At 45.0% G+C, this 9,537-nt stretch overlaps 1 protein-coding gene across 6 annotated transcripts in view; it reads right to left on the bottom strand.

Moving 5' to 3' along the window:
* Positions 1-6,480, bottom strand: part of ADGRE2 (adhesion G protein-coupled receptor E2) — a 50,324-nt gene extending 43,844 nt beyond the window's left edge. For 2 of the 6 annotated variants that reach the window (XM_012559522.2, XM_023724717.1), the window contains exons 1-4: positions 5,672-6,478; positions 2,721-2,765; positions 2,386-2,508; positions 1,202-1,357 (exon numbers count right to left, since the gene is read on the bottom strand). In XM_012559522.2, the coding sequence (XP_012414976.2) occupies positions 1,202-1,357; positions 2,386-2,508; positions 2,721-2,765; positions 5,672-5,702 (355 nt within the window). In that variant the 5' untranslated portion in view covers positions 5,703-6,478. Of the gene's footprint in view, positions 1-1,201; positions 1,358-2,385; positions 2,509-2,720; positions 2,766-3,867; positions 4,127-5,667 lie in introns of those variants that run through there. The other 4 variants (XM_023724720.1, XM_023724721.1, XM_023724718.1 and 1 more) reach the window with 4 other exon arrangements.
* Positions 6,481-9,537: the final 3,057 nt, after the last annotated feature.

Raw genomic sequence — 9,537 nt, 5'->3', positions numbered from 1 at the left:
TGGGGGGCGCAAAGCAGCGTGTGGGAGGCCCCGCCAGCCCGGGCACATGGAGAGGGACCCACGACCGTCGTGTGCAGTCGCTCAGGTTGTTCACTGTACAGGGTGCTCAGCAGAGGGGACAAGTAGGGGCTGAAAACCAGCCCGCCCTCTGTTCCCCAGACACGAGTGTGTCTGCCTGGAGCAGAGAGGCCTTCTCCTAATTCACGAAGGCTCTGTCGTCTGGCGCAGCCACGTTGTGTGAGGTGGCGTCCACCCACAGGGATCACCATGTGGACCAGCAGTGCTGCATCCAGCACACACACTCTGCCCTGTTGCCTCCTCCCTCCCACCAGGGAGGCTCCTCCGACCACTGACTGCTCACAGGGCGAGGAGCGTGTGGTCTGGCACCAGGGCCACAGGAGGTGGGGAGCTCTTTTCCCTGCACAAGGAGGGGCTGGACTCCCATCAGAGTCTTCTCCGGGGGCATGGCTCACCTCCCCCCTTCGTTCAGCTCCCCTCCATGCTCTCTGGACTCTGCACTGACTTCCTCTCTGGGTGAGCCGTGACTCCCGTCTGCCCACAGATGCCTGACACCTCTTACCCGACCCAGCCATCTCCTCCTGCAAAATGGGCACAGCCTGGTCATGCGAGGAGGCACCAGCTGCTCCTGGGCCTGAACTGTGACCCCCTGCAAGACACGCTGGAGACGGCTTTTTCAGCCATCACTGATAAAGCACTTTCTGTGAGTCGGGTGCTGTCAAGCCCTTTCATGATCTCATTTCCCTTCTCAGCAATGCTACCCTTGTCTTCTCCCTTTTATCGGTGGGTAAACTGAGGCACAGAGAAGCAAAGTAACTTGTCCAAGGTCACACAATTAACAAAAGGCAAAATTACTTTTTTTTTTATCTTTAAAAGATAAGGACTTTCTCTCTCTCTCTCTTTTTAACTGAAAATTACAGTGACATCACATCTCAAACGTGCACATGCTTTACGAGTAAGTATCCAGGCCAACGTCACACACACAGCTGTCAGGTGGCAGTCAGGGTTTGGACCCAGGCACCTGGTCCCAAGGTCTGTGACTGTGGGTCTCACACCACCTGCCTCTCTGTGCTGGTGGGACAGACCCACAGCACACCTGTCCCGTCTTAGCCCCGAGTAGCACGTGTGCAGCACAGGAGCAGCTCTGGAGGAGGAGGAGATGGGGGACGGTGAGGGTTCTTACCTTGACACGTGTTCTCACTCTCATTCCTGAACCTTTTTCCCCCAGCAGCGAGCTCGTATCCTGGGCTGCACATGCAGTAGTAACTCCCCTCCGCGTTTTGGCAGTCGGCGAATTTTCCACAGGACACTGTCGCAGGTGGTGCACACTCGTTGATTTCTGGGACACAACAGGGAAAAGAGTCACCTCCTGTAGAGACGAGCTTCCTCAGGGCAGACACCCCACCCCCACCTGACTCCCCAGCACAGGGCCTGACAATCAATGTCTTTTGGAAAGAATAAGACTCAGGCTGCATTGTTGTGGCTGGGCGGTGGCTTGAGCGAGCCATTCCTGAAGGCCACTTAATTGGCTGTGCTCATCTCAGCTTTCTAGTTGGCACTCTAGATTTGGACACAGTGGGCAGTGTCAAGGTGGTGGATGGGTGGTGTCACAGATAGAATTATGTCCCCCCAAAATACCTGTCAACTTGGCTAGGTCAAGATTCCCAGTATTGTATGATTGCTACTATTTTGTCTTCTGATGTGATTCCCAATGTGGTGTAAATCCTATCACTATGATGTGATGAGATGGATTAGTGGCAGTTATATTGATGAGATCTATAAAATTACATAGTGTCTTAGGCCAATCTCTTTTGAGATATAAAGGAGAGAAGCAAGCAGAGAGACATGGGGACCTCATACCACCAAGAAAGCAGTGCTGGGAGCAGAGCACATCCTTTGGACCTGAGGTTCCTGCACTGAGATGCTCCCAGACCAAGGGAAGACTGATGACAAGGACCTTCTTCCAGAGCCGACAGAGAGGGAAAGCCTTCCCCTGGAGCCATTGCCCTCAGTTTGGACTTTTAGCCTACTAGACTGTGAAAGAATAAACTCTTTGTTAAAGCCATGCATTTGTGGTATTTCTGTTATAGCAGCACTAGATGACTAAGACAGGTGAGAAGTTCTTCTTCCCTGTCCCCTGCCCTGGAAGGACAAGCTGTGGCACTCCTGGGGTCTAGCTCCTCTCCAAGAAGCCATGTTTATTCACCTCTTATCTCCTCAACTTGATATCTTTTCCTTTCTCATTGCTCTTGACGATGGTCCTGAGGTCAAGAGCTGAAGTGCCCAACCACCACCATGACCCCCTCTGACCTGGATGAAGCCCCACAATCTCAGGTGCGCCCCTCTACCACTCTTAAGCCTCTGTACCATCACAGAACTCTGTGGGGCTGGTGATGATCTCCCCAGATGGAGAACTGAATCCTGGATCACAGCGACAGGTGGTGGCACTATCGCATGTGGAGTTTGGGGGACACCATGGTGCATAAGAAGCTGTGGGGACAGAGACCATGGTCAGAAGATGAGGGCTGAGAAGGGGCTAGGTGGGCAGGGTGGTCCCAGAGGAGGGAGTGCTGGGGGTGGGGGATAGCCCTGGGCCCCATCTTCCTGGGCTAAGGGTTTAGGGTGGGGCCCAGGCCCCTCCCCAGGCTCAGGCTGTGGCTGTGTTGCCCCCGCAGATTCACCCCTGGATGCACCCCCCTCACCTTTCTGGGATCCGGCTCCTGACAGTGTCAGCAAGAGGCAGAGTGCTGAAACAGAGGGGTGGGGGTCAGGAAACATATTTGAGGGAAGGGGGCTGCTGGCCCCCCAGGCTGGGGTCGTGTCCTTGCTCAGAGAGAGAGAGTGAGCAACCCCTCTTTGGGGTCCAGGTGGATTTCAGGAAGCACAGGATGGGGAAGGGGCCTGAGTCTGCAGCCACCTGCTCCCCTGTTCCCTGGGCTGTGTAGGTGGTGGTTCAGAACACAGACTGGAGTCAGGTCAAATCCTGGGCCTTGGGCAGATTTCCTCACCTCTCTGTGCCTCTATTTCTCCTTCTATAGAATGGGGATGACGATGGGGCCCACCTCCTAGAGTACTGTGAGAATCAGCCAAGTGAATGCTGCCTGGTGTGATTTCAGTGTTCTCTACTATTATAAAAGAGGGATTGACCTTTGACTCAGTGTTCTCTTAGCTCCCCCACCCTGGCTGTAAGATGCTCACCCTCTTCCTCATAGGCACATCTACAACACACTCATTCACTCCATTGGCCCTGATGTCCCATCTCGGAGCAAGTAGTGACATTTTGCCTAGACTGCTGGCACACGGGAAGATGCTATAGGCTCATGCTGAACGCCCTCCCCCCGCTGCCAAGGGGGTCCCGCTCTCAGAATGTGTCCTTGGGGAATCCAGCTCAGGTCACCAGAGGTTTTGGAGGGGGGTACCTCCCTGCCATTCATCAAAGAGACAGACAAGGAAATAGAGATGCAGAGAGAATAAAGGGAGATGATGGAGAGAGACAGAGTGGGGGAGAGAGACAGAGAGAGATGAAGAGAGATAAACGGAGAGTCAGAGGTAAGACAGTGATAGAGATGCAGTTAGAGGGAAGGAGAAATAGGAAACCCACAGAAAGAGACAGAGATGGGGGAGACGGCACTGTGAGACAAAGAGATAGAGTGACATAGAGAGGAATAGACACAGATAGAATCATAAAGGTGAGTGGATGAAGCAAGGAGGGAGAAGGGACGATAGAGAGGGAAAAAGATACCTCAGCAGCAGAAGAGGAGTGAAGAGGGTTAGAACAAGGGTTTGGGGGAGACATCTTTTGTCTTCTAGGCTGTACAATCAAGACAACACCAAAACCTCCAAGTATACCTGTCTGCATCCTCATGGATTTGGATTGGGTCGTGGATCACACTTGGAGACTTGTCTTCCACTCCCTCTCCGTCCATTCTTCCACAATCCACACTTCACTCACTCTGGAATATTTTTAATGCCTGTGACTTTTCTCACACTGTTTTTTCCTCATGAAAGCCTCCCTTCTCCTCTACCTCTAAGAATCATCTTCTCAAAGCTGAGCTCAAATGCCATCTCATCTACTGAGCAGCAAAGGGAGAAGTTGGAAAACAGGCTTGTTGTCACAGCCATGACCACTGATGGTGACAGGGCTGCCTGTGTAAGGACCCTGAGGTCCACCCACTGGGGGCTTAGACTAGTGGGATGGGCTCAAATGGGGGAAGGAGGCACTGGGTGGACGGGGTGGGAAGAGGTGGCAATATGCTGTCCTCGGTCAGCAGCTCCTTCTGATGTCAGAACACTGGTAACCATCATGTCGCCTGCCTGCATTTGAGTCCTGTTCTAACACTTACTTGTTGCCTGTCTTGGGCAATTTGTTGCATTCTCTGTGTCTCAGTTTTCTTACCCATAAAATGGGAAGAATAAGAGCACCTACCTTATTGCGTTGTTGGGAAGGTAAATAAGTAAACGTGTTAGACACTAAATACAATACATATCTGATAGTAAATCTTGTTTAATGAATTAAACTTAAGCTTTCATCATCATCATCGTCATCATCAAGGGTGTACTAATATGTGTCATTATCTATCTTCTTTTCATTTATCTATGAATATTTGGGATGAATTTGTAGCCAACTAACATTTTCTAAATCCTCTCCCTTCTAGCTTGGTATTCTGAGCTTCTTGAAGTATTTCTTTTACCCTCTACTGGCTGTGCTTCTGTTTTCTATATTGTGGCACCCAGAGCAGGATAAAGTAAGTGAGTTTTAATGTTCCACGTGCATGAATAAAGTCACTTAGTATTTTGAATAAATTATATATGTATACCTAAAAATTTTAATGTCTTGAAGAAACTAACTTCACTCTTAATTTCTTTTAAATCACCACAGCATTTAGTACAACAGGCCATCAAACTGTGACCAGCTTTAAAAAAATCCATCATTTACAAATCAGATGATTAAAAAATATGACTATTTTCATAAAAACCAGGAAACAAATAACCATCAATTGGGCTACCATAAAAGGAGTATCTACTAGATGCCAAGTATTATCTAAGCATCCAAGAGATAAAGACTAATCAGAATGAAGCTGATCTCGCTAATATCAGTTTTTACCAATTCAATATTATCGTCCTTCAGATCCTTCCAAGACCCACACAAAACCTATTGACTAAATGAAGATGTCTTTCTTAGCACATTAGACTTTTCAGAAAGTTCGGTTATCTTATAACAAAATTTGTATAGGTGGTAAAATAAGAAATTCGTATTAGCCCTAGTGGTGCAGTGGTTAAAGTGATCGACTGCTAACCAAAAGGTTGTCAGTTCGAAACCACCAGCAGCTCCACAGGCAAAAGATGTGGCAGTCTGCTTCCATTGAGATTTACAGCCTGGAAACCCTACGGGTTTGTTATGAGTCAGAATCGACTTGACGGCAGTGGGTTTATTAAGTTCTGAAGTTTGCCCTAAGAATCAGTTTCACCATCTTCCTCCTTTGAGATCTTGATATAAATAAACTAACAACTTAAAATTTGTTCTCTCCTCTCCCTTATAGAGATGGTGGGAAAACAATGCAGGAATCAAGCAAAGGAGAGAAAAGATTCTCAAAGTGGATAAAGAGCTCCCAGATCCTCTAATTATCTATCGCTGTTGTCATAATTTACCTACATGGCAGCAACCTTAGATCCCGGCTGCTCATGTTGAGAAGACGAGCAAGCCCAGCACTGAGGACTTCTGATCTTGGTCTGTGGGATTCAGAAAGACTTCCTTTTTACGTATGACTCGTGACCTAGATGAAGTAATTTATGAAACAGATGACTGGATGCTCTCTTCCGCCTAAAATGCCTATGGTTCCCAGAACTCACAGTTCTACTGTTAAGTATTTGTTTGGCATTGCTGGTATTTCTGCTGAAAACCTCCTTGAGGGAGAGTCTTAAATCTTTTTGATAAAGGAAGGTGGGATCTTGTGTAATAGAAGGCTTCCTCAATATGCAGCCATTCTACTGGTTTTGGGTCTCTGCATAGCCCTTGCAACAGTCTTGTTTGTTCAGAATGAACAGAGTTATCTATTTAAGTTTTTATGTTGAAGTTAATATAGAGTCACAAGAATTTCCAAAAAATAGTACAGGGAGGACCTGTCTGTACCCTTCACTTAGTTTCCTCTGAAGAAAATGAGATTTTACATAATTATAGTACAATATAAAAACTAGGAATTTAACATTGGTGCAATGTGTGTGTATAGTTCTGAGTCACTTTATCACATGCGTAGATTCCTGTATCACCACAATCAAGATACTCATAACTATTCCGTCATCACATGAATCTTCTCATGCTACCTGTGTTCCTTTCTTGTGGCTGTTATAACAAATTACCATACATGAAAACTGAAAAAACCAAACTTGTTGCTGTCGAGTCAATTCCGACTCATAGCAACCCTATAGGACAGAGTAGAGATGCCCCACCGGGTTTCCAAGGAATGGCTGGTGGATTTGACCTACCGACCTTTTGGTTAGCAGCCAAACTCTTAACCACTGTGCTACCAGGGCTACCATACATTAGGTGACTTAAAACAACCGAGATTTATTCCCTCACAGTTCTAGTCTAAAGTCGAAATCAAGGTTTTGGTAGAACCATGCTTCCTCTGAAGGCTTTAGGGGAGAATCCTTCCTTTGTGTCTTTTAGCTTTGGGGGGCTCCAGGCATTGCTTAGTTGGTGACTGCATAACTCCAATCTCTGCTTCCATCTTCACATGGTTTCTCTGTGTCTTCTTCCCTTCTTCCTTCTATAAGAACACTTGTCATTGTATTTAGGGCCCACCTGATAAACCAGGATGATTGCATCTTGCGATTAATTGCATCTGAATTTTTATTTTCCAAATAAAATCCCATTCACAGGTCGTGGGCGGACTTATCTTCTAGGCGGGAGTCACCATTCAACCTGCTACACTACTACTTTATAATAACACCACCTCCTTTTTCAGTATCTCTAACCTCTGGCAGCCACTAACCTGTTTTTTATCTCTATAATTTTGTTATTTCAAGAATGATTTAAATGTTAAAGCTATATACATTTTGGAGAGAATGAAACTTTCCTGATTTCCTTTTTGAAGTTTTCTTTGTTGGTTGTAAAAATGGCACGTGGCAGTGTCTGACCTCCTCTAACTTCACAACGGGGAAGGAAAACCAAGATCAACAGCCCAAGCCTGATTCCTATGAGGTGGAGGTCAGAAACGCCTCCTCTCTCTGCCATCTTTACCAATTCTGACACCAACTGTCCCTCTCACAGCACTGGCCACACGGAACTCACAGACCAAACTCACAATTATGGGGTTTATTAGGGAAGTAACAGTTACAATTCAGGCTCAGGAACACTCAGGATATAGTTCTTCCATCAGGATAGTCACTTCCCAGCTGTGTTCACAGGCATGCCGCTCTCTGGCCCTCACTCTCTGCCCAAAGGCATTCAGCTTTCTCTCTCCATGGGCAGGGAAGTCCACCTTGCAGTCTCCTGCTGCCAGGTCTCTCCTGCTGGTCTCTCTTTCCTTGGTGGTGGTGGGCTCTTCTCTTTACTGCCTCTGGGGTGGCTCATTTCAAGCCCAGTGGGATCGCAAAACTGACCAATCCCTTTGGTGGGCCACAATTAGCCTATCACATAGTCCCACCCAATCACCTGGGTGGCAGTTACAAGACCATGGCTAGAAAGGCCACACATAAGAGTAATTAATTGCACAGCATTGATGTACAGGAACCCAACTGAGTTTTGTATGTTGATCTTGTATCCGGCTACTTTGCTGAATATTTCTAATAGCTTCACTAGTTTTCTTGTGGAATCTTTGGGGTTCTGTATGTATAGTATCATATCATCTTCTAATAGGGATAGTTTTACTTCTTCCTTTTCAATTGGAAGCCCTTTATTTCTTTTTCTTGCCTTATTGCTCTAGTAGGACTTCCAGCACAGTGTTAAAAAGGAGTGATGATAAAGGGCATCCTTGTTTTGTTCCTGTTCTCAGGGGGAATGATTTCAACCTCTCTCCACTGAGAATGATGTTGGCTGTTGGTTTTGTACAGATGCCATTTATTACTTTGAGGAATTTCCCTTCTATTCCTATTTTCTTGAGAGTTTTTTTTTTTTTTTTAATCAGGAATGGGTGTTTGACTTTATCAGATGCATTTTCTGCATCATTTGAGATGACCACGTGATTTTTTCTTTTGTTCTATTTATGTGATGGATTACATTGATTTTCTAAAGTTGAACCATCCTTGCATATCTGGTATGAATCCTACTTGGTTGTGGTGTATTATTTTTTTGATATGGTGCTGAATTCTAATGGCTAGAATTTTGTTGAGAAATTTTGCATCTATTTTCACTAGCGATATTGGTCTGTAACTTTCTTTTTTTTTTGTGGTGTCTTTGTCTGGCTTTAGTATCAGGGTTTTCCTGGCTTCATAGAATGAATTCGGGAGTACTCCTTCCTTTTCTGTGCTCTGAAATAGTTTGAACAGTACTGGTGTGAGCTCTTCTCTGAATGCTTCATAAAATTCTCCAGTGAAGCCATCTGGGCCAGGGCTTTTTTTTTTTGGGTGGGGGGGAGTTTTTTTTTTATTACCTCTTCAATATCTTCTCTTGCTATGGGTCTATTCAGATTTTCTGTCTCAGTTTGTATTAGTTTAGGTAGGTGGTGTGTTTCTAGAAATTTGTCCATTTCTTTAGGCTATCAAATTTGTTGAAGTACAATTTTTTCATAGTATTCTGTTATATATTTCACTTGGGCCTGTTGTAATTCTCCCATCTCATTTCTTATTTGGGTTATTTTCTTCCTCTTGTTTTTCTTTTGTCAGTTTGGCAAATGGTTTGTTGATTTTCTTGGTCTTTTCGAAGAACAAACTTTTGGTCTTGTTGATTCTTTCTACTGTTTTTCTGTTCTCTATTTCATTTATTTCTGCTCTAATCTTTATTATTTCCTTTTTCCTGGTGCCTGTGGGCTTGTTTTGCTGTTCGTTTTCTATTTGTTCAAGTTGTAAGGCTAACTAACATTTTGATTTTGGATTGTTATTTTTGATATGTGTGTATATTGTTATAAATTGACCTCTGAGCACTGTCTTTGGTGTGTCCCAAAGGTTTTGGTATGATGTGTTTTCATTCTCATTCAATTCTCAGAATTGTTTTATTCCCTCTTTGATTTCTTCTATTATGAAATTGTTTTTAAGCAAACTGTTATTCATTTTCCATGTATTTGATTTTTTTCCCTTGCTCTTCCTGTTATTGATTTCTACTTTTATGCCATTCTTATCAGAGAGAAAGCTTTGTATTATTTTGATGTTTTGGATTTTATTGAGGGTTGCTTTGTGGCCTAAAATGTGGTCTATTCTGGAAAATGTTCCATGTACGTTGGAAAAGAATGTATACTCTGCTGCTGTTGAGTGGAGTGTTCTATATATGTCCATGTGGTCAAGCTGGTTGATTGTGGCCTTTAGATCTTCGGTATCTTTGTTGAGTTTCTTTCTAGATGTTCTGTTCTTTACCAAGAGTGGTGT

This window comes from Trichechus manatus, unplaced genomic scaffold, assembly GCF_000243295.1.
Source record: "Trichechus manatus latirostris isolate Lorelei unplaced genomic scaffold, TriManLat1.0 scaffold00258, whole genome shotgun sequence".
NCBI lineage: Eukaryota > Metazoa > Chordata > Mammalia > Sirenia > Trichechidae > Trichechus > Trichechus manatus.
This window is presented reverse-complemented; position numbering and strand designations above follow the sequence as displayed.